General features: G+C 41.9%; 3 protein-coding genes and 1 non-coding gene across 9 annotated transcripts in view; 2 read left to right on the top strand and 2 right to left on the bottom strand.

The window, feature by feature from the left end:
- The window catches only part of Hex-A (Hexokinase A), a 42,749-nt gene extending 23,591 nt beyond the window's left edge, over positions 1-19,158 (bottom strand). The window contains exon 1 of one of the 2 annotated variants that reach the window (XM_076520584.1): positions 18,945-19,158. In XM_076520584.1, coding sequence (XP_076376699.1) covers positions 18,945-19,001 — 57 coding nt within the window. In that variant the 5' untranslated portion in view covers positions 19,002-19,158. Of the gene's footprint in view, positions 1-12,599; positions 12,871-18,944 lie in introns of those variants that run through there. The other variant, XM_076520582.1, reaches the window with a different exon arrangement.
- On the top strand, positions 1,390-25,419 carry LOC117218193 (BRISC complex subunit FAM175B). Of its 5 annotated transcripts, none has more exons than XR_013033049.1 (8): positions 20,744-21,091; positions 21,251-21,494; positions 21,671-21,761; positions 21,844-22,156; positions 22,240-22,380; positions 22,450-22,774; positions 22,862-24,720; positions 24,800-25,419. XR_013033049.1 is itself a non-coding variant. In XM_033466402.2 (8 exons), the coding sequence occupies exons 2-8, from the start codon at positions 21,408-21,410 to the stop codon at positions 23,971-23,973; spliced, it is 1,194 nt and encodes a 397-aa protein (XP_033322293.2). In that variant the 5' UTR covers positions 20,746-21,091; positions 21,251-21,407; the 3' UTR covers positions 23,974-25,419. The 5 variants fall into 5 exon arrangements, 4 of the variants coding, with proteins under 4 accessions (XP_076376701.1, XP_076376702.1, XP_033322291.2 ...); XM_033466402.2 differs by having other exon boundaries at positions 20,746-21,091; positions 22,862-23,078; positions 23,954-25,419; XM_076520586.1 differs by lacking the exon at positions 20,744-21,091 and adding an exon at positions 1,390-1,444 and having other exon boundaries at positions 22,862-25,419.
- TRNAL-CAG (transfer RNA leucine (anticodon CAG)) lies at positions 20,559-20,641 on the top strand. The gene has a single exon. It is a non-coding gene; the product is annotated as a tRNA-Leu (tRNA).
- HPS1 (Hermansky-Pudlak syndrome 1 protein) lies at positions 23,794-27,337 on the bottom strand. The gene is made up of 8 exons (XM_076520581.1): positions 26,444-27,337; positions 26,068-26,342; positions 25,521-25,990; positions 24,819-25,445; positions 24,553-24,698; positions 24,372-24,485; positions 24,207-24,292; positions 23,794-24,147 (listed from the first exon to the last, which is right to left on the bottom strand). The coding sequence occupies exons 1-8, from the start codon at positions 26,561-26,563 to the stop codon at positions 23,970-23,972; spliced, it is 2,016 nt and encodes a 671-aa protein (XP_076376696.1). The 5' UTR covers positions 26,564-27,337; the 3' UTR covers positions 23,794-23,969.
- Between the last annotated feature and the right edge of the window lie 375 nt (positions 27,338-27,712).

The following is a 27,712-nucleotide window of genomic DNA, read 5'->3' as shown; positions in this document are numbered from 1 at the left end:
TATATATATATATATATATATATATAATAAAAAAAAATCTATATATATATGTACAATATTATTATATATGTATATATTATTATTATTATATATGTATTTATATATTATTATATTATTATTATATTATACATTATTATATATTATTATATATGTATATATTGTTTTGTTTTATTTAGTCATATCTGAGTATTGAGTTAGAGCAGCGAAATGTCGCGAATGCGTGGAATTTATGGAAATTGTTTCTTTTTTGGAATATTTTGCGAGCCGCCAGAGCAGCTAGAACGTGTACAGCGATCTGCGAATTCCTAGAAGCACGGTTTTCTTAGTTTTCTCGAATGTGGAACGTCGACGGGAAAAAAAGTTGTGCAATAAATATTTATCAGCTATCGAAGATAATACCTCGTACGATTTTATCTGGCCGATCGAGTATAAAGAATAGATCTACCGAAGAGCTCTGGATAGAGTCGATAAATCGTTGTCGGCCGGAATATTTTTTATTTGTTTGATAAAATGGCTGGAAAGTGTCGGCACTCTCATCCAGCATTTTCAAAGAGTTCTGAGAATGTAATCTCAATGAAGATAGCGCTGGGAACGATAAGGCTGTTGCACCGACGACTTTCTACACGATGACAATTGTTTCGGTTTATTTACAAAAATGGAAAATTTGGATTGGAATACCGATCGTCGACAACTATAAAAGCTATATAAACCAAATAAACTAAACTATTTAAACTGTAAAATAATCGTATCTACTCCTCCCAAATTGTCCATTTTTGTGTACAATCTCAGCGTCGATTAGGGAGAATGTAATTTCGGTATTATTCGCGTGGATTTACCACAATCGGTCGCTATCTAAGAAAACGTTGCCGCGACAAAATTTATCGGGCATTTCCTTTTTACAGTTTGTACGGTGACTAATGGGAATTCGTGCAACCTCTCGCATGAATCGCGCGAACGACCGAAGCAATTAATTTTTTTTTTTACTCGTTGATTTCCCGATCGAATAGAAATTAGAAGAAAACTCTCAAAATTGTTTTACAACATTGTCGTGTACCGTGCAGCATGATTATCGCTATGACTTTAAATGGTATCATTGTCTGCTGCACGTTCACGGTAGTGTAACGAGGTGCATATCTGGTCATAAAACTTGTTTGTCCTACGTTCCACAAAAAAACCGTACAGTCAAGCTGCGAGTAAAAAAATTCATTAGCGATCGCACAGCGTCGTTTTAACCTTTAATATTCGCCATCTAAAGGACAATGTTGCGATCCGATAATTCTGGCACGTGTTTCGCGAATGTAAATACGTGCTGCCGGCTAAAAAAATTAAAAGAACATAAATACGTCAGGCGTACGGAAACGTGTGCAGTCGTACAAGTGTCCCGCGCGATGTGGCCGGCAATTTTTGAATTATCAGCATGCGACTAATTTATGTATCTTCTCGGGTAAGCTATTCGTGCCCGCATAATATCAAGCACGGTCTTTTTATCCCTGTTGCGCCGGTTGTAACTCGATTCGAGCCCGAAACTACATCGAAACCCTACGTATTTACCTGCCGGTCGATGCTACCAGCCGTCGAATCGATTAAAAAAGAAATAATAAAAAAAAGATACGAGGAGCAAAACGACAGGGTTCGATGTCGCGGTAAAAAAATTGAAAAGAAAATTCCAACGCCGCGATATTACTCCCGAGCGTATGCTACGTTGTTTGAAGATCTGTTTAGAACGATAAACGCTCGACTCGGAAGTTCGTTTTTCCTGCTGTCGCGACGGTGTTTGCGTAATTGTTGCTTGCCCGCGCGTAAAAATAATCTTCCACGTAATTGGACGGGGATAATACGTATAGAAAATGGTGCCGGATTCACGCGTTTCGTGTTTCTCCGGGAATGGGTTTCGTCATCGTGAACCGGCCAAGAATGCGATCGTGATCGGTGAACCGAAACGTGTTCCGACTCACGCGCGTTCCTCTTTTTGTCTGCGTGCGGATGCGCGCGTCGCGCCGTCCGTTCGGGAATTTTCTCTCCGAAAAAGAGACGGCCACACGGCTAACCGGTTAGAAATGCTTTCCGATGCGTGCTCACGGTTCGGATTAGACGAAAATTCGGTTCGTTTGTTCGGGTTTCCCGAACGGACGACGCGACGCGCGCGTCCGCACGCGGACAGAAAGAGGAACGCGGCGCTTGCTCCGTGTTCGACGAGTGAAGCTGTCGCTGTTAAATTATTGGCTCAAAGAGACGGCTTTACTTTGTTAAATTAACAATTTTATTATTGACACATACTGGATACATAACTGATTAATGGCTCCGCGAAATTCTATTAAAACCATTTTCGCGTCACGTGTCCGAGAAAGCCGATAGAATTTCGATTTGCGCGCCACGAAATTCCGACAGAGCGATTTATGACGAAACGTTCATTTCTCGATCGAACGTTAAATTTGATCGCCGCTAAGAATCGTTTGCCAACGACTCCAATTTTTCATAAAGTCGGATCTTCCCAAATCTAGTTTTACGATCGACGATCGTCGAGTTCAGGAAGATCTGAGAAGAGTCTCTTCGAGTCACAGGTACGCGTACACTTACAATCGCTGAGAGCACGATTATCTTCGAGAAGAAGGTTTACGAACAATTTTTGCACTCGACTTGAAAACAAATACGCGATGTTTTTTTTTTTTGCTCCGATAACAACAGATTAATCGAAGGACTTTGAAATAACGGGAGGAGTGTCGGGAAGTTTTTATTTTTACTTCTCGCCGCGACTGATTATATTCGCGATACTTGTCGGCTTATCGGAATCACCGACGAAATCTTTCCTGTTTAATTATGAGCATCCGGCGTGTGTTTATTGGCGGATTACATAGGGGAGTGTTTTCTTTTCATCGGCTCACGGACCTTGATAATCCACCGTTCGATTTTCATCCACAGCATTTCGCTCGTTTAATTGTTACGATACAACTTTTTTTATTCAGTTCGAGCTTGTCAGCCCGCCATACGCGCGATTCGTGAACTATTCCTATTCGTATTATTCCTATTCGTATTCGATTCGTAACTAATGTCTCTCTAATTGACGCTCAGATTGTGCAGAAAAATGGGCAATTTTGGACGAGGAGATGCGATTATTCGAGTCTCGCGGCTCGTTTTTATAATTGCTGACAATCGGTAACCATAAAGAGCGAGCCGCGAGACTCGAATAATCGCATCTCCTCTTCCCAAATTACCCATTTTTCTGCACAATCTGAGCGTCAATTAGAGAGACATTACCGTATTCCTATTCGGATTCGTGTATATTCCTCGAGCCGTTTCTGTGTCACGGTGGTTAATTAAAGCTAAAACTCCGAGAATTTACTATAGCTCGTCTTTAACGTCAACTCTGCAAGTATTAACAACGCACCTCGGGTAACGTATTAAAATTGATCGTGGACAAATACAAAAAAACTGTCCCAACGAAAAGTACATCTTCAATGAACCTACCACAACGGCCCCCTCTTATCGATCTCCGGTCCGCGAAATTCGACGGACTTCGACCGTGACCAACGATCAATGAATATCTATCGAGATCTACAAAGATTTTCGTGGCCAGTATGGAAAAGATAATCGGCAGACTCGTTGCGTCATCGAGTGTCGACACATTGATTCGACCCAGACGATTCTACGATTCGATGGTTCTAACAATTTTATCGAGTACGTAGGTACTATTCTTAATCCCTGAAGAATTTCGAGGAACGTCTTTCTTCTATCGTTATCGTCGGACCTGGGCGTATGGAAAGTTAATGCTGATTCGCGAATAACCAGATCTTCTTATTATCTGCTCCTGTCGTAGCGAGTTCCTTCGACGATACAGAATACGGCGTTTGTAATTGATGGCTTAATTTCGCCGATGACAGTGTAGCCTCGGTAATTAAGCTCGTGCATCTTCATCCTCTAAATCTGTCACAGTCTTCCCGATGATTTCATTCCCAACGATCCGAAAGAAGTTGTTTAACGCTGAACCTGCCGACCGCGCGTTCCTTGATAAGAACGATAACGCCGAATTTACCTAGACTAGATGGTATCATTTTTAGTACAATGTCTGCTCCGATTGTGAAATTTATTCGATCGAGTCCAATGAGAAAATACCTCGTAATTTCGACAATTTGAAAATGAAAAATGCGATGCCGGTCATTTCGACCGATTTTCTTTTCTCTTTCGTTCGATCCGCGATTATCTATTTTTCCCATTTTCGATCGCGTAAAATCTGCAGCCCAATGATTCGAATTAACAGATTTATGCAGTTCTCAGTAATTACCGTAATGTTCCGAATGAATCGAGTCGGGTTTCCGAGCATTTTTGTAGCCGCGCAACGCAGCGTAGAGAACTGTAATAAAGCCGTAGTAGGATGGACCGAGAGAAATCGGGGCAAGAAGTCGCACGAATTTTACCGGGGGCCCTGAACAAACAGCTTCGCCACATCTATACGTGTCCAAGCGCACGTAACCATCTCCTTGAGATCGTAAAGACGTGCTCGCTTTGGAATATACTTGGCCCTGTCGACGAAGGCTCTTCTGGTTTTAGGAAAATTTGCTGTTCGTCAATGCCAGTGCCTGTTAGAACGCTTCTGAACCGGTTCGAACGCCGGTGCTACGTTCCTCGGAACGCTACGTATTTGACAATATCGTCGCATTCTATCGATTTCTACGTTCAGGTAAGACTATTAGCAAATTTATAATTATTCAAAAAATCTGCGACCGAACATCTTATTTCTTTGATCCGAGATTCGATCGACCCGTCTGCGACGAAAGTAGGACATCGGCGAAAGCTGTCCGTCGCAGAATTTGGAAACGATCGATTGATAATTTTGCGAGAATAGTCGAGCTGTTTAAACCGAACAGCGATTATTAGGCTTAGCAAATGATTACGCGTAATAATTTGAATGCGATGAGAAACGGAAGTGACTCGGCGAATCACGGTGATGCGTCCGCGTATTGCAGAGATGAATCGACTGCATGAGATCTTATTGGATCGATTACTATCGTTTTATCGTCTAATCGAAAGTTACGCAATAACTCGAGACGCTGCGAGTTTAGCATTATATTTTCCAAGTGGAAAAAAAATTAGAGAATTAATCGAATGGACAGATCGCGGGAACAGACGCTTGAAACGCGTCGGTGTACGAATTAAATTCCAGATTAGGCCAGAAAAACGTTCGGCAGATTTGTGACATCGTTCGAACACGATTAATGGCTCGAACCGATGATGCAGAAGCAACGGTGGCTGCATATTTTCGACCGTCGATAGAAAATCAATTTTTATACGTTGTTCGACGAGATACTTTGATTCTTATCGGATCACCAACCTTAAACGATCTATATTTCGTTCGAATCCGATTTAGATCTCGTTCGAATTTTTCTCAGGCGGAAATGCACGCGTTGCTCGGAGCGCAACGTCGCTGCCGAAGAAGCGACACCGGGTAAGTACGTTTGTCGGTTTCCACACAAGCACTGTGCAAACATACTTAAACGTATCTTCCTTCCCGATTACCATTTCCGGAAAAAGACTTATCGCCGCCGCGTATCCGAGACCGGTTTCGAACGACTCTCTCGCGATCCACGAAGCCGACCCTTCGCGGCTCGTTTTAATACGGCTGCTTTTAATTCGACGCTGTACCAATTCCAAATTTCACAAGCTCAACTTTATCGTGGATGCATCAAATTTGCTGTCCGGCTAAAGTGTTCGAGATACGAGCGAGACGAATTATGAAGTTACCATAAATTGACGTGGATATGAGTTATCTAAACGACGAGGAAGCTTTTCTCGCGCTAAGGAAAAAGAAGAAGAATTTTCCTTGCGCCGCTATGATTCTAACCCGCTCAATTGTCGATTATAAATTGTTTCAGAGTGTCTAGATTCGACGAGAAAGTACAGTAAATTCTCCCGAATTTTCCTTCAACCTGTAAAAATAGAAATGGACAATTTGGGAAGAAAAAGATGCGATTGTGAGAAGCCGCCGATTGTCGACGATTATAAAACCGAGGTGCGAGGCTCGAATAATCGTATCTGCTGTTCCCGAATTGTCCATTTTCGTTCGCAAGCTGAAGGGAAATTCGGGAGAATTGACCGCACATTCGACGATTCGCCGTTCGACCAGTTTTCTGCAACGAGACGGCGCGCGGTCTTTCAGCGATTCGATGCATCGCCGACGTCACGCACCAGTTGCATCACGTGCCTTCGTTCTCGCGTACACGCAAATACAGAGATTTATGCGGCTTGTCGATCGATCACGTGGTCCGTATCCCGAGCGTACGGTCGCGGACTCGCGTCGGGGCGGTCGTCGACCAGCGCGATTCGTTGCAGTCGTCTTTTATTCGGTGCAAACGGCCCGCAATGTTTGACTTCTCTTAACGAGAGCACAATTGGGCCCCTTAACCACTTTCGTCGCAGAAGTACCAGCGAAATAATGATCGATATTGTTCGTACCGCGTCGCAGATCGGGGTGAAATCCGAGGCTCGAATCGTTGATCTAATTCTCGTGGTACAAGAAGACAACGAAAAGTTGCTCGACGCGCAACGATATCGTCCCGATCCGACGTCGTCGAAGAAGGAAAATACATTTTGCGAAATACATTTTGATCGCGAATGAAATAAAACGCGTTACTTGCGATCGTGATTGAATAAGGAAAAGATGACTCATCGTCGTTTTGCATGTTGTTTGGTCTAACTGCGTACTCGTAGCGATTGTATTTCACTGTTGACGACTCTCCCGTGACAGATTACGTGCAAAGCGACAATAGCGAAACACGCGGACGAAACAACGTATCGTAGGCGAAGTTGTGAGAGAACGATTTCGCGCTCTCATTATATAACAACGCGGTCGGTTTTGTTCGACGGTGTTTAAAATTTCAAGCGCGCAAGGCACATATTTGACGTCCATCGGGCATCGCTGAATATTCAATCGACCATTAATTCGGTTTCCCTTTCGATACGCGCCGAGCCATCGTGTTTTTAGCGTTCGAGCACAGTTTCCGAGACGTTTCCGAAAGACGGGTTCGGAATGCTTTGAAAGAAAATATAGAAATTAAGCTTTCGACGTCGTCCTGGAATCGTCGAAAATATTCGAGATTACGAAAATATCGTTTCCACCGAGCTGTGAAAGACACAAAACGCGACACGCTAATCGATTTCTGACTACATATTTCTCTGTCGTAATCATTAACGATACGCTATATATATATATTGCTATCGCGATCGTTAACGATTTACGGATAAATTATGGATTGCGATATTCCCAATAGCGGGAAAAAATCCTGAAACTCGTCCAGCAAATTTACAACTTCGACGGAAAATCTTCGATTTAACGTTAGATCTACCAAACCGGTCGAAGTTGCCGGTTTCTCATTTTTTCCCTTTACAATTCCTGATATTATGCGGATATTTCTATGAGAAATATTTAGAAATCGTACGAAATTTGAATAAATCCAGTCTTCTCATTCTTACAAAATAATATACGATAGTCGCGGTTATGTCAAGATATTATATTATTATATTATATTATATTATATTATATTATATTATATTATATTATATTATATTATATTATATTATATTATATTATATTATATTATATTATATTATATTATATTATATTATATTATATTATATTATATTATATTATATTATATTATATTATATTATATTATATTATATTATATTATATTATATTATATTATATATCATATTGAGATTCGCTAACAATTGCATAATAATCGAAATAATTAAAATAGTATAATTGCAATAATTGTATAATAATTGTACAATAATTGAAATGATAATCGAGAAATCGAAACTGCTGCTCACGAATGTCCCGTCGATTACAAGTCCCCTTTTCAACTAGGTCAAATTTACTATGGAGCACAAGCAAAGGCTTGTTACGCGACGGCATAATGGATAGCACATTTCTTGTGACAACTGTCGTGCTCTTTTTGCCGGAGACAGTTCTGCTCCGTTATCTCGAGTAATTATTACCGTCGAAGGAGGAAGTTTCGTCTGGGAGCGCGAGCATGCCGAGCGAATCAAGCCTCGCCTGTTTTCTGTAACCTCTTTTTCCCTTAACATCGGTTATAATTATGTACTCGGTGGATCGGACGTATTATCGTTTCGGCGGTGATGCGAGATTTAATTCCCGTGTCGGGTGTTACGTGCTGAGTCGAGTTATCTGCGCCGTCCGGGACTTACGGCCTAACGCTAAATGAATTAGACGACTGTTTTATCTGACTGTCTATTATCTCTCCCTCTCGCCCCCCTCTCTCCGTATTCCAAGGAAATAACAGACGAAACGATAGGGACGTTTCTTATTTCGCCCGCGGAATTTATTTTTATACATTGCGTATGTTCGTTGATTTTTAATAAGCTGCAATACGACAGCAGTTAATGTCATTTTAAGATGCCTTTAAGTTTAAGGATAGAATAAAATACGACAGCATTCGTGAAAATTAAAAATATTCGTTTCTTCGTTCCTGGCTAAAGTTAAATATCGAAGCATGGTCCAGTCGATCCGCACCTTCGACGATGAATGTTTATTCCACGTGTTTCTCAACGAACAAAAAGATCGGTACGCGATCTTCGAATACGAGAGAAATTCTCCTAAAGCGTTCGAAAAGAACCGCTGCACAGCTTCTTGAAATAAAAATTGGAAGAAATGCGCTCTTAGCGTTCTATCCTGTCTTCTTTTTAATCATTAAAAGTACGGAACACTGCATCCAGTGCACACGCGCATATCTGAGAACAGTGAAACTCGCTGTTCATCTAACTTGGAACAAAGTCGGACAGAGATTTCGCGTCTCGTCATTAACATGAATTACCGGGAAGATAAATAATAAACTAGACCGGTTTTACTTCGGAGATAATTTACGAGACGAGCGTTAACCTCGTTAATCGAGTTTAAGCCGGGAGCAACAGCGAACTGCTGTCTCTCGTAAATTATTAAATAACAATCCAGATCGAGTTATCCATAAATAATTCGATTATGTCGACTCTGTGGCTCGAGAAATCAATCGGAACGTCAGCGCCGTCAGTTTCGTTCTGCGCGTAGATTTCTGTGCGAAGAAACGAAACACCGGTCATCTCGGTTTTCTAAATTATTCACCGGATTCGAAAACACGAATTTCGAAAAACGGCGTTAATTTGTCCCGCGTGCTTCTACGTTAATTTAATGAGCAAGCACGTGCTTCAACTTGCGCATTCAATGTCATAAGTAGCAATTGAAAGCGGGTCAGCAAACTTAAGAAGGGTTATGAGAGTTTCTACCCTCTTAGCTTTCCATTGAAACTGATTTGCGCAGCGTTTTATATCGTCACGCTCTTTGGCGCCAAACAATCTCTTCTCTTTCCTATCCATTGCCGTAAAGAATGTCTGACAAATAATTTCATGTAATTAGTTCAAGCGCGAATTCGAAACGGGCCGATAGTTCACCCTCGTGCTCCCTTATTTACGAAACTGTGAAATTTCCAATGTGCTCCGAATAAAAATCGAGTGTTTTTAAAGTAGAATCCACTGTTAACTTCCCTATTGAATAATATATTATAATATATTGTATATTATAATAATATATTAATAATATATTAGTAAATATATTGTATATTATAATAATGTATTAATAATATATTAGTAAATATATTGTATATTATAATAATGTATTAATAATATATTAGTAAATATATTAATATATTAATAATATATTAGTAAATATATTAATAAATATATTGTATATTATAATAATATATTAATAATATATTAATAAATCTATTAATATATCATGAGGAGAAAAATAATATTCGTTGTACGAAAAATGAGAATTCAATGCATCGTACCACGGTGATCGGTCGAAATCGTGCTAACCAAAAACGTTTCGAGAGAACGACATTTTTCACGTAAAAGCGTTTCTACTTTCTAGCAAAACTAGAAGCGGGAATTACTTAATTGCCTTTTTAGCGACGGCGGGCACACACATCTCATCATCGTGGTACTTCTTGCAACACGGTCTCCGAACGACCAGCTTGACCGGCTGCAAATTTCGGGAAAATTTACTCGCCGCTCGCACGCGAGATTGTTAAGAGATTTTGCAAATTGGGTTACGGTCGTTGCGTACCAAGTTTTCTCCGATAACGTATCCGTGCTCCATATCGAGATCGAAAACAAGTTAACCAATCGCGCGGCAGCCGTGGCCGATCATTTTCTTCTCGCGAAATAATACTTTCCCCCGAGGAAATTGAAGTTCGCCGATGCTCGAAGCGATTGTACGCTGTATTTTTTAATTAATCAACAACGATTCGAATCGGAGGTTCGTCGTTCATAATATCTTCTCTTTCGAATTCTTACCTCTTTTAGTCGCGTTCGACGAGTATACTCGTCGTGGAGAGAAGTGGCAGCTTATTTTGTGTCACGACGAGTATACTCGTCGCGCGTAAAAAGCAGCGACACATGTACAGTAACGTCTCCCTAATTGACGCTCACATTGTCCACGAAGATGAACAATTTGGGAAGAGGAGATACGATTATTCGATTAATCGTTTTTATAGTTATTGACAATCGGTAATTATAAAAAACGAGTCGCACGGCTCGAATAATCGCGTCTCCTCTTCCCAAATTGTCTATTTTAGTGCGCGCTCTGAAAAGGAGGCGCCGCAGTTAACTGGTTGAAGGATTTGTTCGATCGACTGCAATGTTTAAGGCTCGTCGATTAATTATTACCGTATCGCGCGTATGTTCATAAATTCCTGACGGCTGTGACCGATGCTTACGATTGCCAAAACAGATTGATCGGGTGCTTTATCAGCGATACCGAAATGCGATTAATTATTGAGAAGCGAATCTGGTCGAATTACGGTATATGCTGTACATACACTTATCAGATTTTTATAATTTTCAAACAGCTTCGAGATACCAAAGGATTTCCAAATTATCTTATCTGAATATCGATGACGCGATAAGCCGCGTGTGTATCTCGTAATAGAGTCTTCGGCTCGGTGGCACGCGGAATTCATTTTCGAATGTTGTAATTATTATAATTCGGTCACCGATGCAACTTTGTTTAAATACAGACACGTCGAATTCAAGGCCTTCACCATACTTCGTTCGTATTTTATGTCACGAAGTTTTGGCACGTCGCGTGCACGACCCTGTCGTTTATATTGTAAACAAATTGTAGTGGCTCGTAGATGTATGGTCATGCAACAACTGTTGCAGAACTATAAAAAGATACGTAACAACGTGTTACACATTCGTCGAGGAAACTCGATACAGTTTCGAATGCCATAACTTCGGTGAAGCGCGAACAATGTGTACCGATCGTAATTTTGAAAAACGTCGAATATTTGTCAAACATAATCGCAATGATATTAGTAATGCTAAATGCTCTAAATTTAGCAATAATACCGATCGTAACGTAACACTGCTCCCACATTTTGTTACATCGAAACGAATCGATCGCGATCGATCCTTGTTTCGCGCGCGTCGATCACAATTTGAATGGAAATATTATCTCGAAACTTGCTCGAGGATCAACCGCAGCCAATTTGCGAGCGCGTGCCGGTTTCATTTAAATTTAGCATTAGAGTCGAGCGAGAGAGATCACCTTCGCAATTGCACATTATATGTATACAGAGTGTTCATCGAAGAATGAGACAATGAAGGAGGAGAAGAAGAAGAAGAAGGAGAATGAAAAGCGTACAATAATATTTATCACTCCCTGTAACGCTAGATTTACGGAACCCGTCAAAATGACGGATCACTAATTGTTTAATTTACGATCGTTCATATCGTAAAAATGCATTCACGAGTTATCTATCCAATTTATATGTTACTTACGGCAAATGTAACAAAATAAAACCTGTTAAAAAAAATCAGAATAAACGTCTTATCGTTGCTTTCATAAACCAATATATCAAACAGCTGTTTCTCGTGCTCCGTAAATCTAGCGTTAAAGAAAAGCTTCCAGGTGAAAAATTGTACAACCACGTTCAATTATCGCTGTCCTAATCGCCTCGAACATCTTCGAACGTTTATCGATCGAAAATGTCGTCCGTTTCGACGTACGAAACTATGGCACCGTTCAACATGTGGTGCGAAACGAATGCCGAGCAATTGGAACGCGGCAGAATCTCGATTATCCGAATCGATTCGACGTCACAATCGGACGACGTTGTTTCGGCGCATAAAACGTATCTACGAGCATCGAAGAGAAACGTGTCCAGCAGTTCGATCGGAGACAGCAGCTTCGCTCTGTCTGCCTTTTCCATTCCGCGGCCGCGAACTCTGGAAATCTGGGACCCGCCATCATCGAGGCCGCTGTCCCGGCGAATCTCGACGATCGGCCCCGTTGATTCCGATCGGTCCCCGTCGATTCCGATCAGTCCCCGTCGATTCCGATCGCTCAGCCACCGAAGTCGCGGTAATAAAATTAGCCCGCGAGACGAAGGCGAACGAACGAACGAACGAAGGAACGAATGCACGCTGTATACGATATTCCGTCAATTGAAGGGGCCACGGATCGGGTCTCGCGCGTGCATATCCAATACCGGAATAATTGGCGTCACTCTGAATTGCTAACAATTGGTCCCCGTGTCAGGGGTTACCTGGTCGGACAACGCAGTCGTCGTTGCCGCCGTCTGTCCTTCCTCGGCCGGCTGCACGGCCGCCTCGTCCATCGACTTCCTGCTGTAGCACTTGCAGATCTTGCTGAACAACGATCCGTTCTTGTTCTTCATGGCGCAGCTCGGCTCCGTTCGCGTCGATCTCTTCCTCCGGCTGCTACCTGTTCCCGGCGTGGCGTCGAGATTCGCGGGCCGATCGCTTCTGGTCGTCGTTATCTAGGCCCGATTGTTCGGCGGTCGTCAACATGAATTCTGACAGGCGGACGGTCGCGTAACGCGCGCGGAAAAAAGTCGGTCGGCGTGGCAACACGCTCTCGCGGGCTGCGTTTCCTGGTCGGAATCATCCCCGCCCGAACGCGGGGCCATTGCGCCTGAGCGAAAATCCCACGGTCAAGGCGTCCCATCGCCGTCGCCATCGCCGTCGCACTACTGCCACCGAATTCAACATTCGGGACACGGGACCTTGAACGTTGGACCGCGATCGATACGGCCAGGAAAACGTCCCTTCTTCCAGCCGGATCCCCCGCGCGCGGCTGGAAATCGCCCCGATGTTCGCCACGCGCCTTCGAATCCGAACCTCCGGCCCGCGGCTTTCGCCGCAAAATTCGCCGAATTCCATTTCGTTCGCGAACTACGAAGGCATTCGCGAACGCTTCGGGAACTTTAAAGGGAGACGCGCGCTGGGTCAATTAACCCTTTCGGTACTACGGGTGACTATAGTCACCCGCCACAAAACGACACCCGCATACGATGGGTGACTATAGTCATTTGCCACAAGATGCCACCTATACACGACGGGTGACTATAGTCACCGGTCACAACAATCGAGCCAAAAGTTAAAACAAGGGCTATCGCCTCGCTTTCCTCTGTTCGCAGACGCTATCATCTACCAAAAACTACGATCAATTGTAATAAATCTGGTCATATTAATCCAACGTTTTTGAAGCAAAAGACTTGGCCCCGAATGCTGAAGACTGCGCGCGCTTAATGTTCCTGCTTTCGGCAGGGTGCTCCGTTCTACACGAGGGACTCCGCGGCGAGGCCCGCCCTAGCGAAAGGGTTAAAGGGAGACACGCGCTGGGTCAATTAGGGAGAATTTACTGATGAATGAACAGCCCTTTTCGTCTCGCGGGCTAATTTTATTATCGCGTTCGCGACTTCGGACCGATCGCCGAGATTCGTCGGGACAGCGGCCTCGATCATGGCGAGTCCCAGTTTTCCATTTCGCGGCCGCGGAATGAAAAAGGCAGACGTCGAGAGCGAAGCTGCTGTCTCCGATCGAACTGCTGGACATGTTTCTCTTCGATGCTCGTAGATACGTTTTATGCGCCGAAACGCCGTAAATTCATTCTGTTGTTTGTGTAGCTGTCGACGATCGGCGACCGTAAAAACGAGCCGCGAGTCGTTGAGTGATCGTTGTTGCGTCCAGAGACAAGGGCCATAAAAAGGTCCCACCATTAGGGAAACCCTCTCAGGCCCCAACAAGGGTCAAGGCAGACACCCCCCTCCAAGGGGTGATTCGTGCCTTGACCAATAATAAACAATCTACCTCCATCCACGGGTGCTCTTCCACGACTTTCCAGCGTTGGAAGAGCATTCTTCCACCAGCGCTCGCAGAGAGTACAACACAAAAAATAAAGTTCTCTAAGACTACTAGAGACTCTTCCACGTCATTAATTTGCCGTAGGAAGCGCGAATCGAGCGTACAATAGTTCGGTCGCGCATGTACGTTAGGCGACTAACCGAACGTACGGACAAAACAATCGTGTCTCCTCTTTCCAAATTTCCAATAATCGTGTCTCCTCGTTCATTGTCGTTCGCAAGCTGGAGGAGAACTTGAAAGAATTTATTATAAAAGATGGAACTTCGTTGGCGTGGTAACGAGGAGCATAAACGAGGAAACGGTACGAAAAAAAGCTACGAAAATAAACCACGAAAAGTGGGACAAGGCGCGTGGATGGAACAATGATTGTATACAATTAGGGACAGAATGAAAGGTAATTCCGGATAATGGAGGGTCTACCGTATCAATTACATTGGTCCGTTTTCCATTCCGACGACTCGTGCCAGTGGTTGTTGTTCGACGATGAACGGATACATCGAAACGACAGTTCGTTGTTGCCTTGTAACATCTCGAATGGTCTCGTTTTGTCCAACGGTGTAACGATTATCTTGGGAAAATCGACGGATTACAGTGTACAGATTCGCTCTTAAAAATCGTTGACGATCGCAAGGCGTAGAATACAATCGTCGATCGAACAATGACAGATCTATTCTTAACCCTTTGCACTCGAGTGGTGACTCTGAGGCACCGCTAAAAAAAATTGTTATATCATATTCCAAGATAATTTTTATATTGACAAAGTTTACATCTAAGAAATTGTTAAAGGTGTAACCGTTGTACGAGTCACCACAAGACTCAATTTCATGTGCATAAAATGCACTTTGTCATATAAAATGGAAATACTATAAGTCAGAAAAATTATTTTAGTTTTACGGTTAAAATAGCTTCGAGTGCAAAGGGTTAACTTTCTTCCCCGCGAATTTCCGAAGTCCTCGGAGTAAAAACGGCCTCGCGACGAGACGATAAGACGATGTCATCGAAGAGAGCGCTAATATTCGTTGAAATTTCCTGGAGGATCGAACGCGCGCTATCTGTTAAGCCTCGGGAAGACATAATTGAAAAAGTCGGAGGAGTATCGTCAAAGTGATACGCCGTTAATTACGGCAGTTTACATCGATCGCTTTATTGCGCTCTGCTCGCGACGCGTCTTTGGACGCGCCGCGACGACGGCTTTTGTTTAAACTGCTTTAAGCGACGGATTATCGTTGAGCCGCGGACAAGGCCGGCGAAAATTCTCTCGGCGACTATGGGTCGTATAGTTTTACGAGCGAGATAGAGGAAATCGGGAGTGACGCTCTTTTCTTTCATTCGGTGTCGCGAAACTTTGTTCCAGAACGGACGCGCGAATGTCCTTTAAACGCGACTTCCGTGCCAACGGAAACCATCGTGCTCTCTGTACCAGTTACTGGACGACGACCCTTCGAAAGCGTGAATCGTTTCATTGAGAAAATATTTTCTTCCGCTGTCGCGCGATGCGATACTCGCGAAGCCAGCTACGGTGATTCGGTGGGTTTCATATATTCTTTCCCGAAAGAACGCGGGCTAAAAATATGTACAATATATTTAATATTTAAATTAAATATTTATTAAAATATTTAAAAAATATTATTATTAATATAAAATATGTATAATGGAAAGTGGTATGGAATTCAGCAACAAGTACAATTGCGTCGGAATGAAGGCTGCAGCGACTGCACTGCGTGTATCTGGATTTGCGGAATAATCTCTTTATAGAGATTAATACTACTTAATAAAAAAAAGGATATGTCGGTCCGACATATCGATTGCCGAATTATTTTTCGAGCATAGTAAACGCCGCGCCTTTCTCATTATCTTGCGTTGCGAATCTCGCGTTTCTTCCTTTGCCATTCAAGCAGGAGGATGACCTTAACGCCGTTCCCAGATCATTCCGATGAAGATTAAATTCTTCAATTTTGGAGCGATCGACGCGAGCGTGGTATGTATCGTGCTTTAAAACCAATCGAAAGAAGTTCGAAGGCGAGGAGATGTTCCGAGAAAACTCGATTGTTAATTCTTTCAATCTTCCGAGGCTTTCAGCTCGTCAGGTGTTACTCCGCTTTTAGCACGACGCGCGCGGTTGTAATCGATTCGATAAATAAAACTTAGAAGGCTCGGCGACAGTCTATTCAAGCCGATGTAACCTGTTTTTATGCCGGACGGCATTTTATCCCGGCCACATGTTCGCATACTTCGATGAAACCGAGCATTTTTAAACAACTTCGCGTCGTTCGAGAAAGCTGAGCTTCCCGCGACTCTCTGGAAGAGGAAAATTGAACGTCTCCGGAGGAAACAATTCGATGATCCGTGTTACGCTTCGGAGCATCGATTCCATTAATGTAAAAAGCGTCGATACACTTGATAATCGTTATGGTAACAGAGTCCGCAGCGAATGACGTTTGCAATTTATTTTCGACACGTCCGAGAAAAGATTTGTCGCTGACGCGATTGTTACGTCGTGAACGAATGCACGCGATAAATTGAATCGTAAAAGCAGCTGATCGTTTTCGACGCGCGAGTGCAACAGCGGCACATGTGACACGCTAGTGCAATCATTAAGAATGTGATTGTCGGTCGTTGTGTGCGCGCGGGGCACGCGTGCCAATTTTATCCTAGCTTAGTGACCCGCATCCTCCTCTTCGCTCCGCTTTTCAATGAACTTCGACGATCCGAAATTCATTCTCGACAACCCAGCAACCAAGACCCCTTTCCGAATCGGGACTCGCTCCGTTGCCTTCGCCGTTACCTTCCGACTTCCAGCGCATTTCTGCCGAACGGTTCGAATCGCGTATCGTCGGCCTTTCGCGCGATAACGATTAACATGCTCCACTATAAAAAGATTACGAACACGAATCGATATAGAGGCGCTTAGGCAGTAAATATAACAGTTTGCAAAGCGTATTATTTCGCGACACGCGCCCCGCACGGAACGCGTCCTAAGCTAGTTTACGAGGACCGTTCTTCGAATCGTTTTACAGCCCGATGCATTTATGACCTACGATTTTTTGCGCGAATCGCTCCGCACGTTACGTATCTGGCCGATGCTATCGGAACGATCGTCGAAACGTGCCTGGAAATACCGAGCTGCTAATAATTGATAAGAACGTGCGGTGCTTTAACTAATTATTTAATCGCCTCGAAACTTCGTTTCGTCTTCATCTAATCCGCGAAGAAGACAATGGAGGAAGAAAGGAGACTCTGCTTGAGAGTCAGTCATAAGTACTGTCCAGCCATAATCACCCCCTCCTCAGTCATAACTGCTTCTACTTCGTAGAAGAAAATTATTTGAAGACTCCCAATTGTAGCTGGAAATAATAGATATAAAAAAGAGGAAAAGAATCTTCATCCAGGACCGAAATATGAGACAGAAACAACCCTCTTTATCCAGCGGATCAACCCCTTGGGTACCGATTTATTTGAGAAAATTCTTGCGTTTGAAACGGATTTAATTTGCTGATGCGAATTGGACTAATTATCCGCGACTCGGACAGAACGAGTGCATCGTCTCAGTCGTCGAACGTACCGAAGGGGTTGAAAAGAGATTCCCAGCCGAATCTTGTCAGGATTTTAGACGAGATTCGAGCACCGCGACTCTCGCCGGTATTTACACACGATTCCCGACTTGTTCGGTCCGCATCGATGCGCACGAACCTGCATATCGCACGCAGGATTCTGGTCACGCAGCACTCATGAATGAAAGCTCGCTCCGCGTGTCTCCGTTATCGTCTCTTTTCGCCACCGCGGCACGAAGTTCGCGTCGCGGGGCCACGAATTCGCTCGCGTGTCCTCGATCGTAGATATCCGCAGATCGTCAGGCTCGCCAAAATGAACGCCGCGAAACGATATCGTTTCGTAACGCGTCGCGCGGCGCCTTTGATCTTGCGATCAGCTGTTCAAAGGCGCGACGCAGTGACCCATTTCCGAGCGAGTCGGAGGGCTGCTTTCGCGCAAAAAGCCGAAAGCGGGGCCCGCTCAAAAGCCGTCCAGAGACAAAGAAACTCGGGGAAACCGCGTTGTTGTTCGGCTTGATGAGCTACTTAAGAAGCAACCCCTCGCGGTCTTCCGCGGGTCTACGAGGAATGCTTCGAATTCCGTGATAGTTTCCCGACGAGGTTGCCGCATTCGAACGTCCGTAGCGACCTCGACGAGGTCGCGTCGTTCGAATCTTCCAGGTTCGAACGATCCGGAAGATTTTTCGACGAAGAGACGCAGCTTTAAAGCTGCTAAAGACGCTGCGTGTTCGGCGAACCTCCGCGGTTTAGACTTTGCACGGAAAAAATGGAAGGGTACGCCTGTGCGCGCCGATGTCCAGGAACGTTCCGCGAGCTTTTCCAGCTTTCGGTTTAACAGTCTCGACGGAGCAGATGCCGAGGAATCGGCGAAGGCTCGAGCAGAGCGGTCGCGAGGCCGCCGCGCTGGTAAGACGAAAAATTGCGTAAAGGCTCTCCCGTCGGCTGGCTGCCGAGAAAATCAATTAACCTGACGCCGAGTGCAGCAGGTCAACGGGTTCGCGCGGGTTACCCGATACCCAGCAGGAAGGAAGGTTCGCGTTACCGGCGTTACTCGTTCGAACCAATTAACGAGACTTTTTCGCGCAGTGCATGCTCGCGCGGCTTACGCAATCGTCGGGGGGGAAAAGTCAAGGGCGCTAAACCAGGAGGACGATCGGAGCCGGGCTTACTTACGGGCTGGTCTATGTGCTCCCATTTCTCGTTCAGGTAATCCCATTTCTCTTCCGTCATGGTCAAAAAGTCTCGGGCTGCACAAACGAATATCCCCGGACGAGACGCGTCGCCGCGGCGCTCAGGAACGGAGAGGACGAACCGAGGAAACCGGATGAAAATGAGGCTTCTAGCTGTGCGAAGAGGCAATCTCGGCGCCCCTCTAGAGATCACTGAAAGCTTACATCACGCGATCCTCAAGCCCTACATCGACTCTACTTCCGACGGCTAGAAATACTAACGGCGGCTCGCGACCATGGGAACACGATGTGTATTTTGGGCGAGCGATCGCGCTCGTTCCGCTTCATGAAAATCGCTCCGCTCGGCCAAACTCCTTCTTCTCTCTTTCGGGGACTCATTTCTACGACGATCGAACCGTCCCGGCGAGTCTATCGCGCGTTCCCTTGCTTCCCGTGGAAAAAATGCGAGATACGGGATTTCGCTGGTCACGGGATTTCGCGCAACTTTCCGACGAATCTGCAGTTGCAATTCGCGACCGTTGCATTACTTATCAAGCTACTTATCGCGCGTTCGTTATCGCGCGGCTCGTGCAGAGGAAAAACATCTGGACGCTTCCAGCATCTTCGGCGTACCAGCCATCCTGTGCTCTGTCTTGCTTTTTCATTTATCTTTCTCAATTTATTCCTAATTTATTTTTCTACATAGTCGTTAACGCTGAACCTACCGTGCCGGTCAAAATGATCAAATTTTCACGTTTTCTGTTTGAAAATTGTTGAAATTATAAGGACTCTTTCGTATATTGCAATAGAACTGGCGAAAAGTTTAAGTATAAATTCGACACCGTCGCTCTTCGATGCTTGATTGGTTTAGCGTTAAATATTCGAACGGGAACTTTGTCAACCTCCTCGGCTGTTGGGTCCGTTCTCTGTCGCAATGTTCGAATTTTCTGACAGCCAGTTCTAATTATCAGCTGTTTACGCTACATCCAATAGAAGGATCAACCTTGACACCTCGGAAATGTATTTACAAGAATTTATACACGAGGATTCGAATGGATGTAGCCTTTATCTGTAATAATAAGAGACTTATTAACAATATCAGCTCATTATGACAACAATAGAATAATGTAACAATGATGACACCTCGGGAATGTATTTACAAGAATTTATACACGAGGATTCGAGTGGATGTAGCCTTTATCTGTAATAATAAGAGACTTATTAACAATATCAGCTCATTATGACAACAATAGAATAATGTAACAATGATGACACCTCGGGAATGTATTGACAAGAATTTATACACGAGGATTCGAGTGGATGTAGCCTTTATCTGTAATAATAAGAGACTTATTAACAATATCAGCTCATTATGACAACAACAATAGAATAATGTAACAATGATAACTGCGGCGTTGAAAAGCCACTTTTAAAGACCGAATTTAATTGCTGTTATATTTGCTTGCTAAATCTTTGGAATAAAACTATTATTATACGTATCCGGATTTGTCAAACAGAAATTCTCGTTTAAGGAATTTTAACCGGCAATTCTTTCGAATTGTTTATATTTACAAGTTCGCTACAGGCTTTCTCAACGCAAAATTGATGAGCACACAATGTCAGGATGGCCGAGCGGTCTAAGGCGCTGCGTTCAGGTCGCAGTCCACATTGTGGGCGTGGGTTCGAATCCCACTTCTGACAAAACATATCTTTTGGACATTTGAAGTCGCTTTCAGAGCCCTCGGCTATGACAATTGAAGCTCCGTGTATATATTTGCTTTCCTACGTAGCGTTATTGACGATCCAAATGAACGAATAAAATAACGTTTTTTCAATTCCGGTACTAATCGCAAGGGTTGGCGGAAGAAACGGTGATTCTTTTTTTTCTATCATTTTATCGGCCACATATGGGTAAGCTGTATCTGCTAAATTCTTTAAATATCGAATAAAATAAAATAGTGGAAGATCAACGATCCGCTTTCCGACATCGTGAAACAAACGAAAGCGCGTGAAACTTAGTCATCGTCTCGCGCGACCACATGCGTAGGTATTTTTACTTTGATCGTTGTTGATCATCCGTTCGACGAAGCATTTCTGATTTTTACGTTTTCCCTGATTATTCCTGCATAGTTGACGGAATTGATACATTATGTAAGTATTCTGTGGCAATAATTTTATGAAATGGACATTTGTATCCGAAAGAATACAAAAAAAAAAAATAGGGCATTGCGAAATTATGTTTACTGCAACGTGTATTGCATTACTTAGGAATGTCCATCGATCTTTTCTACTTGTTTCGATTCGTTGCAGTTTCTGTAATCTTCCTTACAAGAACGAATAACGTAAAAGAATGATATTGTAAAACGAATTGTTGTAAACGCGTGGGCGACACACGGTAGGACTCTCAATAGTGTGACGACAGAAGGGACAAACAAAATCGCGAAGTGAATAACAGTTGATTGTCAACATGGCGGACAGCGATTTGCTTATTACTATTTCAGGCGCCGCGCTCTCGTTATTATTCTACGAATATGTTCGCAGCCGCGGAGATCAGGTAAATACCATCTTTAGACTCTTGATTGTCACTAAAAATTCTTTTATTTTGAAGCATTCGCTTGCTCAAAGTATCCCGCAAGCTTGGCGTCATAACCTCAAATTGAAATCTAACCTTAATGCGATACGCGAACGAAAGCACAGAAACAAACGAATTTTTGGTTCTCCGTGTTCTAGATGGGTTTTTTGCTAGGGGAGAACCTTGAGTTCGTAGTGAAATCTTACACGGATGCGGAAAATCAAATAGAAACTGTGAAGAGACACAACAGTAAATATACTCGACCGCAGATTGTCATAAGGATTGGAAACACGTCAACAGGATTTGCCATAATGGATTTTCATGTTTTTAGATATTGAAACTGTTGTCACTTGCCCATTGCCAGATCTTCTACACGATTCTATCGGTAGAATTAATAAGGAGAAATTGAAGGACTTTATGAGAGATAAAAGCAAACAAGTGATCGGTTGGTTTCGATTCAGGCGCAATGCTAACTTGGTGCTTACCATGAGGGACAAAATATTGCACAAACAATTTGCTTCGCATTTCTCTGGAAGTAACGGTTGCGCGGAAGAGTTCTTTGTTACATGCCTATTGAGCTCTTCGATCTCCAGCGATAGAGGCACGCATAAGTTTAAACATGTCTTCTTGAAATGTGCAAGAGGGTAAGTACGAACCGATCGCAACAACGATTATCGAATGTCTGTCCTACTTAATAACTTTTTATTAAATAGTCTTTTTGATTCAGGATGTTCGAACCAGTTCCTTTAAAAATAATTAACTTGGGAAATGATTTAGATATACTCGAAGGTTCTGATTACAAACCTGCTCCTACCAAAAAGTTATCGGATACACCAGATGTATTCAGTGATCTCATAGAATCGTTAAGGTAAGTTTATCTTATTCGTATATTCCTCTATTATCTTCGATACTTAGCTAGAGTCGTTGACTTTTTTAGTTTGGATCTTGCAAGAACCTCGGGTCTCGAATCTGCTATTAAAATACAAAAAGTAGCAGAGCAGTATTTGGATCAGTTGATTCCAGAGTTATGCGAATCTGATCATGAAGTGGCAGATCTGGAAAGGCAGATAAGGGAATTTAAACTTACTAGGAAGACAAAACTCAATGGAAGTACAAATAATATCGATAAGAAATGTAAAAGTGAGAAAGATTGCATCGGTAGAAAACTTCAAAAGCTAGAAAATTTGTCTCCTTCTAGAATAGAATTACCAGAAAACGTTTGCGAAGAGCGGCAATGTCTTAAAGAAAATTGCACTACAACTGTACGTATTGTAACAACATCCGCAGATTTTGTTCATGCATCTCGTTCGATTCAATTATATATATATATATATTTGTATTTATTACAGAGTCAAACTCTTACACCTATTAAATCCAGAAATATAGCAGTGAATATAGAAAAATCTGTAAATCAAATCAAGATAAGGAAATCGACGGTAGACACGGTAAACAGCACGGACCCACCGCGTCAAGATTCACCGCCCTTAAAATCCACTTATGCACCTATCCTAAATAGGTGCTATCCTAACATGGAATCAGAAATAGTAAAGGAATCTATCTGCAAAGGTGAAACATTTGTATGCGGTATTGGTAGAGGTAGGGGAAAATTGATACAAGACCTTCAGCCTGGACTGAAAAAAGCTAGGAGGACTTCGGGACCTCCTACACGGAGTATTAGTGAAAGAACTTCGCATAGTCAAGTGTCGCAACAACCGAGTGAGGCGAATTGTGTACAAAATGTTTCACCTCAAGTATCTTATAATCAAATTACAAAAAAAAAGACAGACAATACGCGGAAATCGGATGTAGCGGATAACCACTAAAAATAATTTTTTATTCTTTATTTAATTTCACTCGAAAGCTTTATGAGAATATACTTAAAAAACTGTAGAGCATTATAACATATTATAGCACGCACGTGTGTAATATGTTGTAATTTGTAAAAGTAAATAAACAGACCGCGCCCGTGTTCCACGCACGGCGAGTCTGCCCTTGAAACGTTCCAACCACTCTGAAACGATAAAACGCTACTGTGCGGTGTTTATAGTATTGAAAGTGTGCATTATGGAGTGGAGAGGTAACATAGACTGAACTACCGAATAGTTTTTGACGTACTTTCGTGGAAGTTCGAAACTCGAAGATATTTTTCAAAACGCATAGAGAACAATTTGCTTTTCTTTCTTTTTTGTGCGACGCAGATAATTTTTTTTAATGCAGTCTCTAAATATTTGCGACGGTCCATAGATACTTTTATGGACGAGGTATAAAATAAATACATACGTTTTGCATTACCATGTTTTATAAATATCAAACTAATATGTGTGTTAAATACTTCATAAATAATTCAGAGTTTTTCTTTTTAAATAGTTTCTTCAAATACTAATCGTAGTATATAAAGTGTTCAAGTTATTGGGGAACCTTAAGCTTTTTTTTTTGTACAGAAATGCTGGAACATTGTTAAAGTATGTCGGCAGGATTATTCGGGACACCTGTTACTTCCCATATCGTAGCCGCAAGTCTCCTGGAATGTTCTAAAACGCACGATGACGTTGCCAAGCCGAGATGGACGCAGTAAAGTTCATAAATTCTGATTTTATTTGCGGATAATTTAGGAAAGCATGTCTCTGCTAATTTTCTATAAAACAAAGTAAGTGTTTCAAGTGGAAGAAAATAGGAAATTACGGTAATACCAACCTGTAATAATCTCCACAAAATATACCCGGCACTGGAAAATTTTTCATTATATGATTCAAGTAAACTTTACACTTTAATGGTGATCCCTAAAAGCATATATATGTATACGGTACAAACAGTGCAATATTGTATTTCTGTTACTTTCAAATGCTAATATTTACTCACAGAACTGTCCTCAAACCATAAAAAGTAAGCATAATTGAATGTTGTATCTTTCCACATGACCGACAAGTGTCCTTCTTCTAAATGCATTCTACTTTGTTTCACCATATTCCAGATCTATAAAAGTAATATTCGATTACGTCGATGTTGAATTGATATTTAATATAACTTTTAAATAAATCACCTTCTTTGTTGTAAGAGTGAGGGTTTCTGGATTGGTGAAGTCTAACGTCGGAGCTGTTAGCCGATGAGTGGTTCTGTCTATGTATATGAAATGCACAAGGCCTGGAAACTCTTCTAGATATTTATTGATGGTTAGGGAAGTTCTCGTAGATTATATGGCATTAAGGAGGTATATTTTCATATGTAATTTATTATCAAAAAAATAAAAAAATAACATTACAAAACTGCGGTATTAAAAATAATTTTAGGTAATTGCGAAAGGATATGATCCAAGCGTGAAGTTCTTCAGTGCTTTCACTTTCAGGAAGTCACTGAAATCGTTCAATTTTTGACGAACGAGCCTGCCTACGGTTGTAAGCACGTCAATGCCTTGCTTTAAGAAGTTCTTATCGAAGCACGTTAATCTGTATAATTCTTTTAAATTATCTGTGAATCCAGATGTATTCGATTCAATCTGAAGAACAGATTCTGGATCTCTGGATTTCAAGAGATCCATATATTTTTTCCTAACAAACTCCCACTTTACTTGCAACCTTCTCTGACACATGTCAACGTCGTTACTAACATTGGCTCTGTTCTTCTTGATTCCATCTAACGCTTTCTTCATAGCTAAGTCAAAATTCTCAAATGCTGGTCTTAGCTCGTCGATGTCTCTTTGAAGTTGCAAACCGTTTATAATATTTAAATAATGAAAACTATCGTATAATCCGGATGATGTAGCCAAATTTGTTACTTCCGCTATCATGACAAGATTAATGCCATCGGCTAGTTCAAAAATGTGAACTGCGTTAGCAATGTAATCGTGTTCTGATCCGAGCAGAAGTACGTTGCTGTACAAGTCATCGTCCATTAAAGAATGTAAACCCTCGTTAATGGAAGATTCTCTTGACCCTCCTACAATCAAACAGTTCATCAATACACGGAAATAAATATCATTAATAAACATCTTGTAAAAATGAAAATCATTACTGAATAAGTTTGTAATATCTTCTGAAGTAGGGTTTGCAAGCTTTACTCCGAAAGCAATTTGTTCCTCTTTGGAAGAACTATTATCAGGCAAAAGAATATCACACCGGTCATCTGTGTTGCCGTACTGTCCAAATTGATAACCACTTTTCCTTTTTAGATTTACTACCCAACACATGAGCATCATCATCAATATATCAGAAGCATATAAGTCATGAGCATTTTTACTCGAATACAGTGATAGAAACTTTTGCTCCACCAGTATCAAAATGTGAACATTAGAGAATTCAGATTGTGTCTTTAATTTGTCACAAGCATCGTGTAATACTTTTAATATTGATACGCCCAAGTCAGTGTTTATCGACAATTGTTCTATTGCTTCTGTGAGCATGCTTTGCTCAGAATTTCTCAGATGCACCCATCCATCTAACAAAGAAGACACTAAGCATACCTTTTGTCTGCTTATCTTCAATCTAAAATAATAATTTTCTTGCATTACTATTTTAAATAAGTTAGTTTGTTAAACCAATATCGCTATGATTGAACTTACATTCCAACATCTGGACCACAGACGTGTCTAATAATTGCTACACAAACACCTAAACATCTTTTCATCAATTCTACTTCTTCCAAAGAAATATAGATAAAAGTATATCCCATAAATTCATCGAACACCATATTTGTCCCATCCTGACATCTCATAGAGGTGTAAGAATTACCAAATTGGGAAGCCATTACATGCTGAGATGTGACAATAGGAGAAAACAATTGCATTATGATATTTGGATTGAGTCTTGAGTCTGTGTCACTTGTATTCTGCAAACCCTGCAAATAAAAAAAATTATTCATAAGGTACTAAAAAAGCTGTACAATTAATATAAACAGTTATTATTAAGTGATATTAACATGTTTTGACAGAATCATACCTTATTTTCAGAAATTAATCCCTGCATTTTAGCTAATTTTTGTACATGATTTGCAAACTTTTTGTTGCACTTCGTAAAAAGAATATCGTTGAGGTGGTCGAAAATTAAAATCCCCTTCATTTTGTAATCAAATTAAGAGTATTTCTTTCGCTGCAAAACTTGAATGACTGTCAGTGTTTGTCAATACATGAATAGTTTGTCTTTTCACTGATCCGGCTTACGGAATCATAAATCATTCATTCTCATTTGTCAGATTAATCAGTATGCACGTTACACCCTCCCTACCATTTCATTCACAGTTCGTGAACAACTATTTATAGTTGGACGCGTTTAACCCATGGGCCTAAAGGACGGAGCCCGGTAGCGAGGGGTTGGAGGAAAAGACGGAAGGGGACTTCGTACTGTCAGCCATATTGACGAGTTTAATCGTTATATATGTGTAAGGCTTATAGACTTAGACCACATATACTCACCATAGTAAGCAATTCTGTTTCACCATAGTAAGCCGATGCGGGGGCAACTGGCTACGAATTATGAAGCAGGTAGAGAAACTGCTTCTTCTTCTTTGATTGGTTGACGCTTCACAGCTAAACAATGCCCCCACAGTTTTAGACAAAGAGAGAAAGTGGCGAGTGAAAAATCTATGATCGTTTAATTATTGTATTATAATTCGTGTCTCTCTTATTTAATAAATATATTTTTGTACAATTTTGAGTCGCCTAAAAGCATTAATCAATTAATGGCAACAACACAAAATATAATTAGTTGACTAAACTTCAAAGAGCAATTAATTGTTTTGCAATGTTCTATATCCTTGATTTAGTCTCTTATGTCCCAATTTTGCTAAAATTAATGTTTTTAGGCAACCGTGCATTGGAATCGTGTGGGCGATTGTAGCGCCTCTTGTGGAGAATAAACGAAGCTCCCTTCGAGGTCCGTACAGCGCCAATTTGTGCAGTGGCAAAATGCTCGAACTGTTAGCCAAACTCGACTGTCGATAATTTGGCTAGTAGTTTGAGCGTTTTGGCGCTGTACGGACATCGAAGGGAGCTTTGTTTATTCTCCACAAGAGGCGCTACAATCGGCAATGCAGGTTCGCCTAAAAACATGAATTTTGGCAATATTATGATATAAAACTACTAGCCAAATTACCGACAGTCGATTTTGGCTAACAGTTTGAGCGTAAAAGCTTCACTTTTCCACCACAAGAGGCGCTACAATCGCCCAAATATTCTCAATGCAGGGTCACCAAAAAACGTTAATTATGAC

The sequence above is a fragment of the Megalopta genalis genome, chromosome 3, assembly GCF_051020955.1.
Source record: "Megalopta genalis isolate 19385.01 chromosome 3, iyMegGena1_principal, whole genome shotgun sequence".
NCBI lineage: Eukaryota > Metazoa > Arthropoda > Insecta > Hymenoptera > Halictidae > Megalopta > Megalopta genalis.
This window is presented reverse-complemented; position numbering and strand designations above follow the sequence as displayed.

Bases quoted from the DNA above. Each gene is read 5' to 3' on its own strand.
- LOC117218193 (XM_076520586.1), top strand. From the start codon at position 21,408: ATGGCGGACAGCGATTTGCTTATTACTATTTCAGGCGCCGCGCTCTCG. The intron at 21,762-21,843 runs GTAAATATACTC...TCATGTTTTTAG, and splicing joins AACTGTGAAGAGACACAACA to ATATTGAAACTGTTGTCACT. The intron at 22,157-22,239 runs GTAAGTACGAAC...TTTTTGATTCAG, and splicing joins TTCTTGAAATGTGCAAGAGG to GATGTTCGAACCAGTTCCTT.
- HPS1 (XM_076520581.1), bottom strand. From the start codon at position 26,563: ATGAAGGGGATTTTAATTTTCGACCACCTCAACGATATTCTTTTTACG. The intron at 25,446-25,520 runs GTAATGATTTTC...GTTTGATTGTAG, and splicing joins AGATATTACAAACTTATTCA to GAGGGTCAAGAGAATCTTCC. The intron at 24,486-24,552 runs GTGATTTATTTA...TTACTTTTATAG, and splicing joins TCACTCTTACAACAAAGAAG to ATCTGGAATATGGTGAAACA.